The sequence below is a fragment of the Haliotis rufescens genome, unplaced genomic scaffold (assembly GCF_023055435.1).
Source record: "Haliotis rufescens isolate VD_foot unplaced genomic scaffold, xgHalRufe1.0.p SCAF_8, whole genome shotgun sequence".
NCBI classification, from domain to species: Eukaryota; Metazoa; Mollusca; class Gastropoda; order Lepetellida; family Haliotidae; genus Haliotis; species Haliotis rufescens.
In genome coordinates this window covers 30,514,761-30,537,427 of record NW_025964372.1, presented here as the reverse complement: position 1 = coordinate 30,537,427, position 22,667 = coordinate 30,514,761, and the positions used below count along the sequence as shown (strand labels likewise).

Sequence of the window (22,667 nt, the reverse complement as noted above, 5' to 3'; positions counted from 1 at the left end):
TGTTTCGCCGCTCACGACACTCTTGATCCTCGAGTTTTTCTTCCAAACTAGACAGAGAAAGTCTCAGTTGTGTATTTTCATGTTGAAGCGAGGCTAGCTGCTCGTGGAAATCAGACGCCATTTTTGTGACCTTGTCATCGAGTCTCTCAAATTTATTGTTTATGTCCGTGGTGTTAGATTTAATGTCCATTAAAATCGCCATCAAGTCGCTGTTTTCATTTTCCGTTGCCGATATCTGTAACGATCCTGTTTCAGACACGGACAAAGTTGACTGATTTCGGGTATTGTGTGCGGGGCCGGACTTAGGTGGGCCTGGGTTCGTCTCGACACAACCATCTGCTACAAGTAGCAAACTCAGACAGATCAAAACCCGTAGGCACATCGAGAAACACTTTTTGCTAATTTTGATACCTTTCATGCTTCTTCTCGCTTTGTTTGGTTGTACAAACAGTCCTATTTTAGCTCTATATTGGGAAAGAGAGATCCCCATGGTGGGAGCTAAGAAAAACACGTCCACCCTGTTCAAACTCACGCATGCGAATGTCAGTTTAGTTTAGGAAACGGGTGTCAGGTCTGGCGAGTATTGAGGGTGAGGAAGCTCTTCGAACCCTCATTGTCGCACAGCAGCCTTTGCTGACCTGGGATCACCATGAAGGCTCGTTTACCCTCTCTTACACATAGCTACCCAGTCTCTGTGGCATAGCTAGGGCACTTATCAACAAACACTTGTGACATGCGGTCATGAATTTCTCGGGGAGTACTTTTCTGTAAAGTCAAAAACTTGATGACTGCTCGGTACTCGTGCCTTCCCATTTCTGTGTCCATTTGGACCCTTGTCACGTTCAATCTGCTATCACTAAAATGCAAACGGTCTCAACGAACCACAACTCAAACAGTTCAGTGTACTACATTGACTGGTTAACTTTGTTATGACCCACAGTTGAAAGTTAGTCAGAGTTAGAATGTTTGACCTGCCCTCGTATGATAAGCCATATTCCATAATCGGGCCAAATCTATAATTCCAACCAACGACTGTTTGATCCTGACAGTTTGTTTTTTGTTTTTTTGTTTAACGCCGCACTCGGCAATATTCCAGCTGTATGATGACCACCCGATCCAGTTAGTCGCCTCTTACGACGAGCATTGTCGCCTTTTACGGCAAGCATGTGTTTGTGAAGACTTATTCGACTCTGACAGAGCACAACTTGTCTATATTGAACTAAGATTAAATTGTCATGGCCGGGACTATCTCTATCGATCATAGATCCTGACTGAACTAAAAGTACTCACTATTTGGTATCGACTTGTGCCAGCGGTACCCATAACACGGGATATTTCGACAGACGCCATATTGGACAAATCCTGATATTCTGCAGTCGTCTGGAACAAATAAATTACATGTGACATTTATTTGATTAGTTCCAAAGAGGACTATTACTAGCAAATATTGGTTCAAGATGAAATAACCCCAATCGGTGTACCTGGTAAAAAATACAGGAACCTAGCATCTCCTTGTGGGGATTCCGGGTTCGAGTTGGTCCCAAACAACCTATCTGTGCGAAGCGGCTAAATGGATCGGGTGTTGAGGCTGGTCGGCTTGGTTGATCGTGTGTCATCATACCCCGACGGCGTGGTTGGTAGTTCCCTTGTTCAGTTTTTGTTGTTTAACGCCGCACTAAACAATATTCAAGCTATATGACGGCGGTCTGTAAATAATAGAGTCCTGACGAGACAACCCAGTGATTGACATCATGAGCATCGATCATCGCAATTCGGATACGGTGACATTCATCAACCAAGTCAGCGAGCCTGACCACCCAATCCCGTTAGGTGCCTCTTACGACAAGCATAGTCACCTTTTATGGCAAGCATGGGTTGCTGAAGACCTAATCTATCCCGGATCTTCACGGGTTCAAAGTATCTAAAGCTGACTCTCTAATGCCTTGATACTACTCTTGGGGTACACTTCTTCACAGGATAGTGTAGGGTAAATTCATTCCAAAATTTTCCCTTTTCATTATATATTTAGTTTGTGGGTCATGTTCACTTGAGGTGTACTAGAATATCATTCCTCGGTAGTGGCCATATTGGATTTTTTTTTATGTCCATATCTGAAAATATTTGGTTGGTTGGTTTGTTGTTTCACGCCACACTCAGCAGTGGAGGTGTACTGATTTATACAACCCGTGAAGATCAGGGGTAGAATAGGTCTGCAGCAACCCAAGCGTGCCGTAAAATGTGACCATGCTTGTCGTAAAAGGTGACTAACGGGAACGGGTGGTCAGGCTCGCTCACTTGGTTGATGCATGTCATCGTATCCCAATTGCTTTAATCCATGTTCATGTCTGGTCCAGACTCGATTATTTTCAGACCGCCGTCATATAGTTGGAATATTGCTGAGTGCGGCGTTAAACAACAAACCAACCAACTTATTACTCTTAAACACTTAGATGCTGTAAGATGTAGGAGAGAAAGGCAAGAAAAATGTGTTTATTTCAAGAGGTCATAAACAGATGTCCCTCTGCAGTGAGTTCATGATAAGATCATGGAGACAGGAAGTCACACCGTTCAGTGAATGTATCAACTGAATGAGCACAATGTTGATCTTCACTTCTCTCACACAAAAAGAAAGCTCAAATAGCGTCAGTTTGTCAATACACTTTCTTTGCTTAGGATGAGGTTGTAATGATTTATACATAGCTGAAGCGTAGTAGAATAGCATGAGTGCCCGGCACTGTGTACATTCCCAGCCCCGCACGGTTCAACAGCTTTGAGGAAACTGTGTGCTTTGTGTCTGGTAGGGGAATCTCCCTTCTGGAGCATACTCACCAGTGAATGGGTAACTTTCAGCCAATCGCAACACAGGAATTGAGACCAGGATGGAGCTGAGTGTGTTTTACAATTTTACAGCAATGAGATCCTGTTTAACCACGTTTACCCTTTTCGCGACAACATGGTGTCTTCACTCATTTTCACTGATACATTCACATGATGTTTACCACAAATTTGGAGTTTCCTTCGGCTGAAAATCGTTGGTGCTGACGTTTTAACTTTAGATTCGTAAAACAGCATGCGTAGTGAAAAACTGAGGTATCCTTGTTTGCCAATGTAAAGTAAGTTCAATAAACTCTTGTACCTTATATACATATATAAACTTTATTATACAGAATCTGATCAATTTCGTTCAAGATATTGTGATAATAGGTCTATCTTTTTCAGATGTTTGTTTGTTTTTTAAAGCCGCACTAAGCAATATTACAGCTATATGATGGCGGTCTTTAAATACCGACTAACAGGCGACTAATGTGGTGGTCAGTCTCGCTGACTTGGTTGATACATGTCAACGTATCCCAAATGCGTGGATCGATGCTCATGATGTCAATGACTGGGTTGTCTGATCCAGACTAGATTTTTTTTACATACCGCCGTCATATAGATGGAATATTGCTGAGTGCGGCGTTAAACAACAAACACAATTTACAGACCGTTGTCATATAGATGAAATATTGCAGGGACCCGTGAAGATTCCGGGGTAGAATTGATCTTCTGCAACCCATGCATGCCGTAATAGGTGACTATGCTTGCCGTAATAGGTGACTATGCTTGCCGTAATAGGTGACTAACGGGATCGGGTGGTCAGGCTCGCTGACTTGGTTGATGCATGTAATCGATCCCAATTGCTTGGATCGATGCTCATTATATCAATCACCGGATTGTCTTGTCCAGACTCGATTATTTACAGACCGCCGTCATATAGCTGGAATATTGCTGAGTGCGGCGTTAAACAACAAACCAAACCAAAGCATCGTGCGGCGTTGTACACACAAGTCTAATTCAAGTCTAATGAACCACACAAGTCTAATTCAGAAGATTTCAGTGGGAACGACACCAACCTGATTGTTTCCGTGCATCTCATTGATATCAACTTTTCCCAAAGTAGCATTTTTTTTGCACAAGAACCGCCTTCTTTCAATGGGTTTCCGTTTAAACGTAATTTACTTTATGTTAACTTTTATCTAAATTCATTTGCACAAGTGTACCTGGATGTACAATAATTGCCCTTACCCTGATGTCTGGCACGTCGTCCTTGACAACTTGATCATTTCCATCTTCACCACGACGTGGAACATACACGGGGGCGTTCTCATCTACATCAACGTTCTTCCTCAGGACCAACCTGGTGGTGTTAGTGTCTGTCCTCACTTCCGCTACGAAAACATCTGGAAGACCGACGGACGACGTGGCCTGGGGGTCGAGGAACTCGATGTGAGCCGTTAGTCCTAAAATTGGGACCATAACAATTTGAACAGGGGAATGTTAACTTCAACGCCAGAAAATAATCAGTCGCGATTTTCTGCGGAAAACGATTCCTTAGGGAGTAAAGACAAAATAGTGATTGCAATTATATGAATGGATCACCGAAATTCAGTGGTTACACCAGGTATTCGCAAAAATGGTAACATCTCCTGCTCTTATAGCACCCACCACTCACAATTTTCATTACGAATAGAGTTTGTTGCCTAACTAGGTCTTCAGCAACCCATGCTTGCCGTAAGAGGCGACTAACGGGATCGGGGGGTCAGGCTCGCTGACTTGGTTGATGCATGTCATCGATCCCAATTGCCTGGATCGATGCTAATGATATCAATCACTGGATTGTCTTGTCCAGACTCGATTATTTACAGACCGCCGTCATATAGCTGGGAGTGGCGCAAAACAACCAACCAACACTACAAAGTCTTTCTCTGCAGCAAGTGCCCACAAACGGCCACTTCAATTTTGATAGGAAAACAACAGCTGCATTGTCATCTTTAAAACCGGCGTAATTTGGATCAACGAGGTTTCAATATACATCTACATACCCTCTGATCTGATTGAAGGTATCAAAGTAAAAGTCCCAAGCAAGACCAGTAGTTGAAATTGTAATCCGCCCATGTTGCTGCAAGGCTCATACTGTATTGTGATACAGTTTTCCTAATGCTCTAGTTTCCCCGTTTCGTGTTGCAATCAAAGGATCAAAGTACATGCTGTACACTGCGTTGTAAAGCAGGATTTAATGAATCAGCAAGTTTACGGAAAAAATTCCTTGCTGAAGCTTCTATTGAATAACAAGTTACCTCGGTAACCACTCAAAAGTTGTTTGGAGAGGTCCTACCCTTAAACTGTATAACCTTTCCGCGAGAACATGGGGAACAGGCTCTCATTCATCAACCTATAGCTACATTGGCGGAGACGACTTATCTATACTTAACTGTCGTATGCGTATAACCTTGGGCTTTCCTCCCACATTAAGCTGACATGCTGTGATATAACTGGATTACTGTTCAAAGCGGTGTTGGGAGCACGGGTGGCCCAGTCGTCTGAGGCTCCGTGATTCGCTGTACAGAGTTTCGTACCTTGGGCACGCCAGAAACCTATGATTGTGGGTTCGAATCCCGGTTCGCCCTGATTATGTTTCTAGGTACGCATCACCAAAGTGGTAAACGTCTGAGACCTGCATCAATTTGGGCTTTCCTCCCACATTAAGCTGACACGCCGTGATATAACTGGAATACTGTTAAAAGCGGCGTTAAACCCAACTCAATCACTCACTCAAAACGGTGTTAAACCCAACTCACCAACTTGCTCCGCGAACACCTGGTGTCATCACTGATTTCAGTGATTCATTCATTTCATTGTCACTGCTATTTTGCCTTTTACGCCTAATAGAATCTTTTTCGTCTGGTTATTCTCAGGCGTTGACGTTTTGTATTTTTGTAAAGCTTTCAAAACGTTTTTTTATGGGAGACATGTGAAGCCATTTCCAAGTTTGATGCATCAATAACAAAGAAAATGTCTGATGCAATTCCCTTATTTGACTTGTACTGTGCTTCATGATTTAATGTATTTCCAGGCGAATATAGACTTGCCTTTGCATGTGTTTATGTCGGGTGCTACCGGTGGGGCAGGAGACGCCCATCATTTTGTCACATAAATAGAAGACCAGGCAAATTTATTTTCCCTCTCCATTGCTCTTGATACATGGATCTATGAATAACTAGCAAATTGTTTGTTTCTTTGTATCTTAACTCTGCACTCCTACGGCATCGACGACATCTTCAAAACGTGGGAGAGGGAAAAAATATAGGCTTGGTAACTGCATTGGAAGGAGTATATAATCTAGGCAAAGAGGCATGAGCGTTTTTAACCATGTGAAAGAGCTGGGCTGAAAGATATTGGCTTCGGACATTTCTACACTTCAGGTCTTCAGCAACCCATGCTGGTCTTGGGGCGGTCGGGTTGCCTAGTGGTTAAAGCGTTCGCTCGTCACGCCGGAGACCCGGGTTCGATTCCCGACATGGGTACAATATGTGAAGCCCATTTCTGGTGTCCCCCGCCGTGTTATTGCTGGAATGTTGCTAAAAGCGGCGTAAAACCATACTCACTCACTCACTCACTCACTCACCCTATGCTGGTCGTAAAAGGCGACTATGCATGTCGTAAGACGCTCGCTGACTTGGCTGATGCATGCCATCGTATCCCATTTGCGTAATGCGATGCTCATAATGTCAATCACGTGCATCCAGCCCAGACTCGATTATTTACAGAACGCAGTCTTATAGCTTGACTATGCAGCAAAAGTTTCACTTCAAACTCAAGCGCCGCGAGAGGCGACTCACGGGATCGGGTGATCAGGCTCGCTGACTTCGTTGATGCATGTCATTGTATCCCAAATGCGCATGACTTCAATCACTGGATTGTCCGGTCCAGACCCGTTTATGTACGGACCGCCGTCATATCACTAGAATATTGCTGAGTGCGGCGCTAAGCAAGAAACAAATCAAAACAAAATCTTTCAGACCGAATATAACTTCTTCTTGTATTTCTCTATGTAGAATTTCTGTGAAAGGGGAACTTGAGTACCAATATGCGTTTCATAAATATTGTGTTCTTTTGTTTCTCTGAAATCTGGGATTTCTGTTTTGTAACTTTCATTTCTATAATTCATTTTCTATTATTTCCTGGGCGAAAACTGACTATCGATAAAAGGATGACATTTTGCATACTATTTTACAGAGTATTAGCAAAGTTTCGTTTCGTTTTAACATCAAAATCTTTCTCATCACCGATGTTTCATCTTGCTCAAACTTGTAATTTGATGAACGGTTATTTCTAGCGTCGTGTGATTGTCATCATGATCAGGCGTGTTTGTAAAGTAGGGATCTGGCACGAGATGTCTAAGATTGTATAAATGTCAATGATTACATCAAGCAAATACACTAAATTTTGCATACTTCTCTATAATTTTAAGAAACTGGCACATCAGATGTTTGCATCATATGGTTTTTTTTGTTGATTAATGAGTTGATTAATGATAAGTATGAGCTGATGTAGTTGTATAATGGATGTCTATGACATTCTTGCTGAAAATAAATGACTGCGTTATGATTGCTATTCCGGTTTAGCGACATCGATCACTGAATTGTCAGGTCGAGACCAGATTATCTATTTACAGGTCGGCGTCATACAGCTGAAATAATGTTGAGTGTGGAGTTTAACAACAAATAAACAAACAAACAATCCTAAACATTTTCTCAAATTCTAGATCCGTACCTTAGCTCTGGCTCTGGCCTGTTTTTCAGGCACATGCATACTTGTATGTTTTTTCCCAAACAAAAGACCTTCGAATACAATAGTCTAGCGTGAGTCTGTAAGAGTGTGAAGAGAAGGATTGACTGTGGTGTCACCGAGTGGGTGCCACCAATTATTGCATATTCTCTGACATGTCTAATAGTCAGAGTTTATCAGGTGCTGTTACAACCTTGGAACCTAGAATTTCGGAAATTGCTTTTCCTGTTTGACGTGTTTTGTGGCCCAGTGAGCATTAACTAGAGGTCGCTATATGGCTGAAATAATGCCGGTGCGACGTTACATTCGACTCACCCACTTAGACGTTGAAAAAGTAGAGACATATTATGGATAACAACTTCTTTATTTACTGTAAATAGTATACATATAGTAGGTGGAGGATTAACAATAACAACAATTGCATAAGAGAGAGAGAGAGAGAGAGAGAGAGAGAGAGAGAGAGAGAGAGAGAGAGAGAGAGAGACGGGACTCACACCAGACTGGCCAAGAATGGACGTAACACAGTACAGATAGACGTGTCTCACACCAGACTGGCAAAGAATGGACGTAACACAGTACAGATAGACGGGTCTCACACCAGACTGGCCAAGAATGGACGTAACACAGTACAGATAGACGTGCCTCACACCAGACTGGCCAAGAATGGACGTAACACAGTACAGATAGACGGGTCTCACACCAGACTGGCCAAGAATGGACGTAACACAGTACAGATAGACGTGTCTCACACCAGACTGGCCAAGAATGGACGTAACACAGTACAGATAGACGGGTCTCACACCAGACTGGCCAAGAAAGGACGCAACAGTACAGATAGACGGGTCTCACACCAGACTGGCCCAGAAAGGACGTAACACAGTACAGATAGACGGGTCTCACACCAGACTGGCCAAGAATGGACGTAACACAGTACAGATAGACGGGTCTCACACCAGACTGGCCAAGAATGGACGTAACACAGTACAGATAGACGGGTCTCACACCAGACTGGCCCAGAAAGGACGTAACACAGTACAGATAGACGAGTCTCACACCAGACTGGCCAAGAATGGACGTAACACAGTACAGATAGACGGGTCTCACACAAGACTGGCCAAGAATGGACGTAACACAGTACAGAGAGACGGGTCTCACACCAGACTGGCCAAGAATGGACGTAACACAGTACAGATAGACGGGACTCACACCAGACTGGCCAAGAATGGACGTAACACAGTACAGATAGACGGGACTCACACCAGACTGGCCAAGAATGGACGTAACACAGTACAGATAGACGGGACTCACACCAGACTGGCCAAGAATGGACGTAACACAGTACAGATAGACGTGTCTCACACCAGACTGGCCAAGAATGGACGTAACACAGTACAGATAGACGGGTCTCACACCAGACTGGCCCAGAATGGACGTAACACAGTACAGATAGACGGGTCTCACACCAGACTGGCCAAGAAAGGACGCAACAGTACAGATAGACGGGTCTCACACCAGACTGGCCCAGAAAGGACGTAACACAGTACAGATAGAAGGGTCTCACACCAGACTGGCCAAGAATGGACGTAACACAGTACAGATAGACGGGTCTCACACCAGACTGGCCAAGAATGGATGTAACACAGTACAGATAGACGGGTCTCACACCAGACTGGCCCAGAAAGGACGTAACACAGTACAGATAGACGGGTCTCACACCAGACTGGCCAAGAATGGACGTAACACAGTACAGATAGACGGGTCTCACACCAGACTGGCAAAGAATGGACGTAACACAGTACAGATAGACGGGTCTCACACCAGACTGGCGAAGAATGGACGTAACACAGTACAGATAGACGGGTCTCACACCAGACTAGCCAAGAATGAACGTAACACAGTACAGATAGACGGGACTCACACCAGACTGGCCAAGAATGGACGTAACACAGTACAGATAGACGGGACTCACACCAGACTGGCCAAGAATGGACGTAACACAGTACAGATAGACGGGTCTCACACCAGACTGGCCAAGAATGGACGTAACACAGTACAGATAGACGGGTCTCACACCAGACTGGCCAAGAATGGACGTAACACAGTACAGATAGACGGGTCTCTCACCAGACTGGCCAAGAATGGACGTAACACAGTACAGATAGACGGGTCTCACACCAGACTGGCCCAGAATGGACGTAACACAGTACAGATAGACGGGTCTCACACCAGACTGGCCAAGAAAGGACGCAACAGTACAGATAGACGGGTCTCACACCAGACTGGCCCAGAAAGGACGTAACACAGTACAGATAGACGGGTCTCACACCAGACTGGCGAAGAATGGACGTAACACAGTACAGATAGACGGGTCTCACACCAGACTGGCCAAGAATGGATGTAACACAGTACAGATAGACGGGTCTCACACCAGACTGGCCCAGAAAGGACGTAACACAGTACAGATAGACGGGTCTCACACCAGACTGGCCAAGAATGGACGTAACACAGTACAGATAGACGGGTCTCACACCAGACTGGCCAAGAATGGACGTAACACAGTACAGATAGACGTGTCTCACACCAGACTGGCGAAGAATGGACGTAACACAGTACAGATAGACGGGTCTCACACCAGACTAGCCAAGAATGGACGTAACACAGTACAGATAGACGGGACTCACACCAGACTGGCCAAGAATGGACGTAACACAGTACAGATAGACGGGACTCACACCAGACTGGCCAAGAATGGACGTAACACAGTACAGATAGACGGGTCTCAAACCAGACTGGCCCAGAAAGGACGTAACACAGTACAGATAGACGAGTCTCACACCAGACTGGCGAAGAATGGACGTAACACAGTACAGATAGACGGGTCTCACACCAGACTGGCCAAGATCGGACGTAACACAGTACAGATAGACGGGTCTCACACCAGACTGGCCTAGAAAGGACGTAACACAGTACAGATAGACGGGTCTCACACCAGACTGGCCAAGAATGGACGTAACACAGTACAGATAGACGTGTCTCACACCAGACTGGCGAAGAAAGGACGCAACACAGTACAGATAGACGTGTCTCACACCAGACTGGCCAAGAATGGACGTAACAGTACAGATAGACGGGACTCACACCAGACTGGCCAAGAATGGACGTAACAGTACAGATAGACGGGTCTCACACCAGACTGGCCAAGAATGGACGTAACACAGTACAGATAGACGGGTCTCACACCAGACTGGCCAAGATCGGACGTAACACAGTACAGATAGACGGGTCTCACACCAGACTGGCCTAGAAAGGACGTAACACAGTACAGATAGACGGGTCTCACACCAGACTGGCCAAGAATGGACGTAACACAGTACAGATAGACGTGTCTCACACCAGACTGGCGAAGAAAGGACGCAACACAGTACAGATAGACGTGTCTCACACCAGACTGGCCAAGAATGGACGTAACAGTACAGATAGACGGGACTCACACCAGACTGGCCAAGAATGGACGTAACAGTACAGATAGACGGGTCTCACACCAGACTGGCCAAGAATGGACGTAACACAGTACAGATAGACGGGTCTCACACCAGACTGGCCAAGAATGGACGTAACACAGTACAGATAGACGGGTCTCACACCAGACTGGCCAAGAAAGGACGCAACAGTACAGATAGACGGGTCTCACACCAGACTGGCCCAGAAAGGACGTAACACAGTACAGATAGACGGGTCTCACACCAGACTGGCCAAGAATGGACGTAACACAGTACAGATAGACGGGTCTCACACCAGACTGGCCAAGAATGGACGTAACACAGTACAGATAGACGGGTCTCACACCAGACTGGCCCAGAAAGGACGTAACACAGTACAGATAGACGGGTCTCACACCAGACTGGCCAAGAATGGACGTAACACAGTACAGATAGACGGGTCTCACACCAGACTGGCGAAGAATGGACGTAACACAGTACAGATAGACGGGTCTCACACCAGACTGGCGAAGAATGGACGTAACACAGTACAGATAGACGGGTCTCACACCAGACTAGCCAAGAATGGACGTAACACAGTACAGATAGACGGGACTCACACCAGACTGGCCAAGAATGGACGTAACACAGTACAGATAGACGGGTCTCAAACCAGACTGGCCCAGAAAGGACGTAACACAGTACAGATAGACGGGTCTCACACCAGACTGGCAAAGAATGGACGTAACACAGTACAGATAGACGGGTCTCACACCAGACTGGCAAAGAATGGACGTAACACAGTACAGATAGACGGGTCTCACACCAGACTGGCGAAGAAAGGACGCAACACAGTACAGATAGACGTGTCTCACACCAGACTGGCCAAGAATGGACGTAACAGTACAGATAGACGGGACTCACACCAGACTGGCCAAGAATGGACGTAACAGTACAGATAGACGGGTCTCACACCAGACTGGCCAAGAATGGACGTAACACAGTACAGATAGACGGGTCTCACACCAGACTGGCCAAGACTGGACGTAACACAGTACAGATAGACGGGTCTCACACCAGACTGGCCAAGAAAGGACGCAACAGTACAGATAGACGGGTCTCACACCAGACTGGCCCAGAAAGGACGTAACACAGTACAGATAGACGGGTCTCACACCAGACTGGCCAAGAATGGACGTAACACAGTACAGATAGACGGGTCTCACACCAGACAGGCCAAGAATGGACGTAACACAGTACAGATAGACGGGTTTCACACCAGTCTGGCCCAGAAAGGACGTAAGACAGTACAGATAGACGGGTCTCACACCAGACTGGCCAAGAATGGACGTAACACAGTACAGATAGACGGGTCTCACACCAGACTGGCCAAGAATGGACGTAACACAGTACAGATAGACGGGTCTCACACCAGACTGGCGAAGAATGGACGTAACACAGTACAGATAGACGGGTCTCACACCAGACTAGCCAAGAATGGACGTAACACAGTACAGATAGACGGGACTCACACCAGACTGGCCAAGAATGGACGTAACACAGTACAGATAGACGGGACTCACACCAGACTGGCCAAGAATGGACGTAACACAGTACAGATAGACGGGACTCACACCAGACTGGCCAAGAATGGACGTAACACAGTACAGATAGACGGGTCTCAAACCAGACTGGCCCAGAAAGGACGTAACACAGTACAGATAGACGGGTCTCACACCAGACTGGCCAAGAATGGACGTAACACAGTACAGATAGACGGGTCTCACACCAGACTGGCCAAGATCGGACGTAACACAGTACAGATAGACGGGTCTCACACCAGACTGGCAAAGAATGGACGTAACACAGTACAGATAGACGGGTCTCACACCAGACTGGCAAAGAATGGACGTAACACAGTACAGATAGACGGGTCTCACACCAGACTGGCCAAGAATGGACGTAACACAGTACAGATAGACGGGTCTCACATCAGACTGGCCAAGAATGGACGTAACACAGTACAGATAGACGGGTCTCACACCAGACTGGCCAAGACTGGACGTAACACAGTACAGATAGACGGGTCTCACACCAGACTGGCCAAGAATGGACGTAACACAGTACAGATAGACGGGTCTCACACCAGACTGGCCAAGACTGGACGTAACACAGTACAGATAGACGGGTCTCACACCAGACTGGCCAAGAATGGACGACACACAGTACAGATAGACGGGTCTCACACCAGACTGGCCAAGAATGGACGTAACACAGTACAGATAGACGGGTCTCACATCAGACTGGCCAAGAATGGACGTAACACAGTACAGATAGACGGGTCTCACACCAGACTGGCCCAGAAAGGACGGAGCACAGTACAGTGTGCGGCGTAAAACAGCAAACACACGTTTACTACAGTGCTTGACACTATATACAAACGAAATACACGATTAGACTTATTGTAACTGTTTGACTGTGTGGGTGCTACCCATCACGTCAGACTGCTACCATAAGTTGTTTTGTGGTTGTGTTGTAAAACATAACGATAGAAACAGGTTGAAAAACTGTGTATATTTGTTAGTCATGATCAATTTTATTTACAACTATGTTACAACATGACAATTTGCTGATGTCAAAGCATTTGTTCTCAGAGAACCATTGGTCTAGGGCGCCGCAATTCGTTGTTCGTTGCATTCCTCCGGCACACCAAATACCTATAAGTGTGGGTTCCAATCCCGGTTCGCTCCGATTATGGTTTTAGGTTTATCAGCACCATACCCGTGCTTGTGGGTTTCACCAAAGGGGTAAACGTCAAAAGCCAGCATCACTTCGTGCCATCCTCCCACATCAAACTGACACGCCGTAAAATAACTACAATATTGTAAAAAAACGGCGTTAAACCCAACTCACTCACTCACTCACTCACTCACTCACTCTGAGAAGCATGAATAATTTAAAATTAACTCATTATTACGTGGGTACATTACTTTAATTCGCTTTATCACATGCACAATATCGACTTATTTGCCGGGTGGAAAGCAAAGAAAAAGACAGAAATAATATTCAGTGTCTTATCTTGATCTGTGCACAGTACGACAAGAGGGATTATTTCACAAACAATACACATGAACCAAGTCCATTTGTCTGGTGGTGGACATTTTGTCCCCAAGACATATCACTAACTTGGTTGCATCTAACAAAACAAATGTTGAACGAACAAAATACATGAACCAAGTCGATGTGTCTGCTGGTGTACGAAAGCCTATAAGGTTCAAAATTGAAATATGGAAAAGACACGAAAAGAAATTCGTTATAACGGAAAAAGGATTCGTTCGTAATAACGAATCTTTTTTCCGTTAAAACGAATTTATTTTCGTAATAACGACTCATTTGTCCGTAATAACGAATCTTTTTTCCGTTATAACGAATTTCTTTTCGTGTCCTTTTTCATATTTCGATTTTGACCTCAATAGGCTTTCGCACTGATGGACATTTTTTTTCCGGAGACATATTACTAACTTGGTTGCATTCAACAAAACAAAAGAAAAATTCCATTTTCCAAATCGTGAATTTCCCCTTCATGTTGGGTAATGTTGCATCAGCTCCTTCGCATTGAGTCTACAATTCTAAATTGTTCAGGCACTTTTATTTATATTTCACAGGAAGATACATTGTGCTTAAAACCAAGCTTTTCGATCGAGAGTTCGCCATCAGAGGACTAGTTAAATCATTCCAGACACCAGGAATGAACCTGGTGCGCGCTGCTGACTCATGTTTTTTCCTTTACATGATGTTTTCTTTTAAGTTGGAATGGGGTGAGAGGCGGGTGCTTCTCGCAGAGCGCCGGCAATGTTTCTCGACTACTGCGCCGTGAAGATCCGGGGTGGAATAGGTCTTCAGCAACCTATACTTGTAGTACAAGGCGACTATGCTTGTCGCAAGAGGCGACAAACGTGATCGGGTGGTCAGGCTCGCTGACTTAGTTGAAACATGTCACCGATCCCAACTGCGTGGATCAATGCTCGTGAGGTCAATCACTGGATTGTCTGGTCCAGACTCGATTATTTACAGACCGCCGTCATATAGCTGGAATATTGCTGAGCGCGGCGTAAAACAACCAACCAACCACTAATCTACTACAGTGAGTGAGTAAGTGAGTTAGGTTTAACGCCGCTTTTAACATTATACCAGTTATATCACGGCGTGTCAGCTTAATGTGGGAGGAAAGCCCGAAGTGATGCAGGTCTCAGACATTTACCACTTCGGTGAAACCCACGAGCACGGGTATGGTGCTGACAAACCTAGAAACATAATCGGGGCGAACCGGGATTCGAACCCACAATCATAGGTTTCTGGCGTGCCCAAGGGACCCAACTCTGCACAGCGAACCGCGGCGCCTTAGACGACTGGGCCACCTGTGCCCCCCTAATCTTCTACAACTAATCTTACTCAAAGAAGAAAAGAAGATCCTTTCCTGGTAAGAATTGTCCTATGATAATCAGTGACGTTTTACTGCACGGGTATACGATGTCCATTGTCCGCAACAAACAAAACCATATTACGAGGAGTATCCTATAATCCGTTATTCCAAATTTTGAGCGGATTATTCTCTATACTACTCATTGACATTTTAACAGGAAGTGAAGAAAAAACGTCTGAAGGCAACCTATTGTTTGATAGGTTTGATATTGTTTGTGACGTCATGAACAATGGATGACGTCTTATCGTATTTCTCAACAATGAAGCTCGATGACGTCATCTGGCTTCAATCAGCATCGAGAATCGTCAAGAAGCACATGTGCAAACATCGGATTTTTTAATTAAGAAATAAACCACGATTTGGAGTTGTTTATCGTAAATAAACACTGCAGTGTTTTATTGTACGACAAACAACTGATATATTTCGTGTTAAAACGTCTCATATGTAATAATCTACTATTCTGTCAGTGTCGGAGTTGAAGCGAACACTCATGGAGGATATGTTGAAGTTGCTGACGGCTTCAGTGGGGAACCCGCCATTGCTATGGAAAGTCAAATCGTTGTTGGATGAAGACGTCGCTTGAGTTGATGACTTTCCCAACGTACGTCTTCGGCTGTTACGGCACAAGAATGTTATAACGAAGTAGTTATTCATTTAGCGAAAGAAGATGTTTACAATGGGATAGTGCTTGTCATAACTGATGTAAGTTATTAAATTAACTGAAATAAATTTTGAAATTTAAGGGATTTTTGATGATTTGATTGGTTTAATTGCTGTTCACATCACAAGTTCATTTTTCATCAAACTTCAAAAAGTGACGTTTACGAAGTATAAACTTCACCTTTCGGCGTTAAGGAACGTCGAGTGGATCAATTCTCTATCCTTTCCCCTGCCTCCCATGATCTTGAGGCTCCGTAATGTCGGACAATAAATTAACATTTCATTAAACTCAAGGTTTCATTAAACAGTAATTTACATATTTGCATTGCCCCTGGATGCCACAGGGACAAATATGTCCCTCCTCTATTCCCCTCATTCTGGAGTTGAATACAATTTAAAAAATACATGACGCACAAAACAAAACTCCTCAAGGTTTTCAATTCTTTTGGAAATTCCCTGTTCTGGAATATCATCCAATTTCATTGTTGACAAAGGTAAATGACTCGAAGATTTTATCTGCCAGTGGGTCACTGTATTCCAATGTAACCAGTAACGTATATTGTCTCAAATGTGCGTCACAGTACAATTGGCATCCCTTAAACATCAAAATACGAATGTATAAGAAATGAATTATTTCACATTGTGGTGGTTTACTGGAGAATGAACGCTTTCAACCTTGCGAGTTAATATCTTGTTTACACGCCATCGCAAGCTCCGGAGTTTACAGGGGTTTAACTTGCACGGTTCATAGGTTCATATTCGAGTTAACCACCACAATGTGAAAATCATTTCTTAATATACTGACCTATTGAACATTATTAAGATAATTCAGTATTTAGCTATTAGTATTATGGTGATGATTGAGACTCCGTCTAGGTCATAATAGAAAAGAAGCACAGCTGGTGAGGTGAGGTGAAATGGGGTTTAACGTCGCGTCCAAGATTATTGCACTTATATAACGACGTGCATTCACGTGTGTGTGGCTGTTTGTACTCGTCCTGACTGATTTATGCCGAATGTCGATTTATAGTGCTAGCACACTGAGATACCATGCAGCATATTAGCAGGAATACTCCACTCAGACACAGTAACCTGACTCCGAGCCGACCAGCCCTTGCTTTAGCCCCCTAAACGCCGATCGCCAGACAGGGTAATAACAAGTACCATTGTTTAACGTCTTTTGGTATGATGCAGCCGGGAATCGAACCCACGACCTTCCGCTCTCCGGGCGGACGCTCTACCACTAGACCACGGAGGCGGTGGCAGAGGCATAGCAAATTACAGACATTTTGTATAGGTCATTACAGAGAACAATGTTCATAAAGGCGATTGCAGAGATGCGGTATGGCTCATTACAGAGGTGCATCATAGGTCATTGCAGATAAAAAGTATAGTGAGTACAGAGACACACAATAGATCAGTACAGTGAGTGAGTGAGTGAGTATGGTTTTACGCCGCTTTTAGCAATATTCCAGCAATATCACGGCGGGGGACACCAGAAATGGGCTTCACACATTGTACCCATGTCGGGAATCGAACCCGGGTCTTCGGCGTGACGAGCGAACGCTTTAACCACTAGGCTACCCGATCGCCCCTAGATCAGTACAGAGAAGCCGAGTTTGTCATTACAGAAATACATAATAAATGGTTACCTTTAGGTTATTACAGAGTGAGTGAGTTGGGTTTAACCCCGCTTTTAACATTATTCCAGTTACATCTCGGCCTGTCAGCTTAATGTGGGAGGAAAGCCCGAAGTGATGCAGGTCTCAGACGTTTACCACTTCAATGAACCCCACGAGCACGGGTTTGGTGCTGACAAACCTAGAAACATAATTGAGGCGAACCGGGATTCGAACCCACAATCATAGGTTTCTGGCGTGCCCAAGGGACGAAACTTTGCACAGCGAATCGCGGCGCCTTAGACGACTGGGCCACCCGTGCCCCCTAATTACAGGGTTTCAGTATATGTCTTTCCAAAGACACAGCATAAGGTAACTATTATTACACAAATTACTTACACGATGAAGACAATAGCCACTCCGAGCACACATGTGACGACCAACGCACTTATAACGCCCCCAACGACCGCCATCTTGTTTGGGCCACCTGAACGAATACAGCAATAGGCTGTTATTGAAAGCACAAGCACTGTAACAGCGAATACATTTTTGGTCATTGCTATAAAACACTCAGTTCTTCTGTGTAACGAGGAGCCAAACTCCGTACTTATATCTATATGTTTTGGGGGAAGAACTGGAGGACAAATTAATCTTCTATTCTTTCATTTTGGCCCCGATAAGAATCATTGATACCTATGATGCAAGTGTATTTAACTAAATGATAACAGTATACTGTCGTAATAAGTTTGGCTTTTCATTTACATATTAAACGAACTTGTAGTGGTACAAATCCGTCTCGCTCACCAACTGTATTCTGAAAATTTACCCTTATGGGTAAAGGGTCTCATGTCAACAGGGCTTGTATATGTTTATTGTTATTATATGTGTAGTGCAAATCTTACCGGAAACATTATATTTTAGGTACCAATGGTTTTGATTGCATACAATTAATAGAAACATTACCTGACGTTGATGAAGTTGTTAGAGGAGTCGCAGATGTATTTGAACACTCATGGAGGATATGTTGAAGTTGCTGACGGCTTCAGTGGGGAACCCGCCATTGCTATGGAAAGTCAAATCGTTGTTGGATGAAGACGTCGCTTGAGTTGATGACTTTCCCAACGTACGTCTTCGGCTGTTACGGCACAAGAATGTTATAACGAAGTAGTTATTCATTTAGCGAAAGAAGATGTTTACAATGGGATAGTGCTTGTCATAACTGATGTAAGTTATTAAATTAACTGAAATAAATTTTGAAATTTAAGGGATTTTTGATGATTTGATTGGTTTAATTGCTGTTCACATCACAAGTTCATTTTTCATCAAACTTCAAAAAGTGACGTTTACGAAGTATAAACTTCACCTTTCGGCGTTAAGGAACGTCGAGTGGATCAATTCTCTATCCTTTCCCCTGCCTCCCATGATCTTGAGGCTCCGTAATGTCGGACAATAAATTAACATTTCATTAAACTCAAGGTTTCATTAAACAGTAATTTACATATTTGCATTGCCCCTGGATGCCACAGGGACAAATATGTCCCTCCTCTATTCCCCTCATTCTGGAGTTGAATACAATTTAAAAAATACATGACGCACAAAACAAAACTCCTCAAGGTTTTCAATTCTTTTGGAAATTCCCTGTTCTGGAATATCATCCAATTTCATTGTTGACAAAGGTAAATGACTCGAAGATTTTATCTGCCAGTGGGTCACTGTATTCCAATGTAACCAGTAACGTATATTGTCTCAAATGTGCGTCACAGTACAATTGGCATCCCTTAAACATCAAAATACGAATGTATAAGAAATGAATTATTTCACATTGTGGTGGTTTACTGGAGAATGAACGCTTTCAACCTTGCGAGTTAATATCTTGTTTACACGCCATCGCAAGCTCCGGAGTTTACAGGGGTTTAACTTGCACGGTTCATAGGTTCATATTCGAGTTAACCACCACAATGTGAAAATCATTTCTTAATATACTGACCTATTGAACATTATTAAGATAATTCAGTATTTAGCTATTAGTATTATGGTGATGATTGAGACTCCGTCTAGGTCATAATAGAAAAGAAGCACAGCTGGTGAGGTGAGGTGAAATGGGGTTTAACGTCGCGTCCAAGATTATTGCACTTATATAACGACGTGCATTCACGTGTGTGTGGCTGTTTGTACTCGTCCTGACTGATTTATGCCGAATGTCGATTTATAGTGCTAGCACACTGAGATACCATGCAGCATATTAGCAGGAATACTCCACTCAGACACAGTAACCTGACTCCGAGCCGACCAGCCCTTGCTTTAGCCCCCTAAACGCCGATCGCCAGACAGGGTAATAACAAGTACCATTGTTTAACGTCTTTTGGTATGATGCAGCCGGGAATCGAACCCACGACCTTCCGCTCTCCGGGCGGACGCTCTACCACTAGACCACGGAGGCGGTGGCAGAGGCATAGCAAATTACAGACATTTTGTATAGGTCATTACAGAGAACAATGTTCATAAAGGCGATTGCAGAGATGCGGTATGGCTCATTACAGAGGTGCATCATAGGTCATTGCAGATAAAAAGTATAGTGAGTACAGAGACACACAATAGATCAGTACAGTGAGTGAGTGAGTGAGTATGGTTTTACGCCGCTTTTAGCAATATTCCAGCAATATCACGGCGGGGGACACCAGAAATGGGCTTCACACATTGTACCCATGTCGGGAATCGAACCCGGGTCTTCGGCGTGACGAGCGAACGCTTTAACCACTAGGCTACCCGATCGCCCCTAGATCAGTACAGAGAAGCCGAGTTTGTCATTACAGAAATACATAATAAATGGTTACCTTTAGGTTATTACAGAGTGAGTGAGTTGGGTTTAACCCCGCTTTTAACATTATTCCAGTTACATCTCGGCCTGTCAGCTTAATGTGGGAGGAAAGCCCGAAGTGATGCAGGTCTCAGACGTTTACCACTTCAATGAACCCCACGAGCACGGGTTTGGTGCTGACAAACCTAGAAACATAATTGAGGCGAACCGGGATTCGAACCCACAATCATAGGTTTCTGGCGTGCCCAAGGGACGAAACTTTGCACAGCGAATCGCGGCGCCTTAGACGACTGGGCCACCCGTGCCCCCTAATTACAGGGTTTCAGTATATGTCTTTCCAAAGACACAGCATAAGGTAACTATTATTACACAAATTACTTACACGATGAAGACAATAGCCACTCCGAGCACACATGTGACGACCAACGCACTTATAACGCCCCCAACGACCGCCATCTTGTTTGGGCCACCTGAACGAATACAGCAATAGGCTGTTATTGAAAGCACAAGCACTGTAACAGCGAATACATTTTTGGTCATTGCTATAAAACACTCAGTTCTTCTGTGTAACGAGGAGCCAAACTCCGTACTTATATCTATATGTTTTGGGGGAAGAACTGGAGGACAAATTAATCTTCTATTCTTTCATTTTGGCCCCGATAAGAATCATTGATACCTATGATGCAAGTGTATTTAACTAAATGATAACAGTATACTGTCGTAATAAGTTTGGCTTTTCATTTACATATTAAACGAACTTGTAGTGGTACAAATCCGTCTCGCTCACCAACTGTATTCTGAAAATTTACCCTTATGGGTAAAGGGTCTCATGTCAACAGGGCTTGTATATGTTTATTGTTATTATATGTGTAGTGCAAATCTTACCGGAAACATTATATTTTAGGTACCAATGGTTTTGATTGCATACAATTAATAGAAACATTACCTGACGTTGATGAAGTTGTTAGAGGAGTCGCAGATGTATTTGGTGTCTTTGCAGTAGCGTTCAAGGTTGAGGGTTCAGAAAGTGCGGTTGGTGTTTGTGATGGACCGCTGGTCACTGGCGTTGGCGAAGCTGCAGATGGAACTACTGATGTTGACTCTGCAGACAACATTAAAAAAGGTTTATTTGAATATAATTTTTCATTCACAAAAAAACGTTTTTTTAATTTAACTGTCAACATGTAGCATATTACGCTGCCGTGCATTAACTGCGAATCTCATATCCTATCCATTTTGCAAGTGCGTTTACTCGGGTTGAGATCCTTCCTGACGTATCTGGTATAAATATATGATATGGTTTACAAGTGTTATTGTTCATCCATACATTTGGTCTTTTTCGTAAAACAAAACATTTTTATAGCGCTTCCCCCTTTCAGATCTAATTAACACTGGGGCGGTCGGGTAGCCTAGTAGTTAAGACCCGGGTTCGATTCCCGACATGGGTAAAATGTGTGAAGCCCATTTCTGGTGTCCCCCACCGTGATATTGCTTGAAAATCACACTCATTCACTCACTCTAATTAACGCTGACGTATGTACATTCTATGGGTCTGTGTGTCTCCTCTAATACATAAGAACCATTTTGGAGGTTTAGCATTACTCAAATTGAATTTCACCTGTCCCGTTTCTGTAGTATTTCAGACAGGTAGCACAACAATATTTCCGAATTAGGCTCCTGGTGCACGAAGTGCTATCAGCTGAAGTGATAAGCTGGTCACACGTCTGACCCCTGTACAAGTACTGAGGCTGGTTGCCATAGAAACAGTTCGCTGCAATACCAATAAAGTAGGACGACAGATTAATGTTTTAAAATGTAAATAACACTGTATGGTTTTTGGTTTGGTTTGGTTTGTTGTTTAACGCCGCACTCAGCAATATTCCAGCTATATGACGGCGGTCTGTAAATAATCGAGTCTGGACAAGACAATCCAGTGATTGACAACATGACCATGGATCCACGCAATTGGGACCGATGACATGCATCAACCAAGTCACCGA

General features: G+C 44.1%; 1 protein-coding gene across 11 annotated transcripts in view; it reads right to left on the bottom strand.

Annotated features, from left to right (window-relative positions):
* The window catches only part of LOC124145540 (metalloprotease mig-17-like), a 65,300-nt gene that overhangs the window by 26,740 nt on the left and 15,893 nt on the right, over nt 1-22,667 (bottom strand). For 5 of the 11 annotated variants that reach the window (XM_048389910.1, XM_048389903.1, XM_048389902.1 and 2 more), the window contains exons 2-3: nt 4,066-4,280; nt 1,291-1,380 (exon numbers count right to left, since the gene is read on the bottom strand). In XM_048389910.1, the coding sequence (XP_048245867.1) occupies nt 1,291-1,380; nt 4,066-4,280 (305 nt within the window). Of the gene's footprint in view, nt 1-1,290; nt 1,381-1,481; nt 1,615-4,065; nt 4,281-4,862; nt 5,029-15,909; nt 16,184-18,248; nt 18,337-18,812; nt 18,848-18,872; nt 18,985-21,049; nt 21,138-21,613; nt 21,770-22,285; nt 22,439-22,667 lie in introns of those variants that run through there. The other 6 variants (XM_048389900.1, XM_048389898.1, XM_048389901.1 and 3 more) reach the window with 4 other exon arrangements.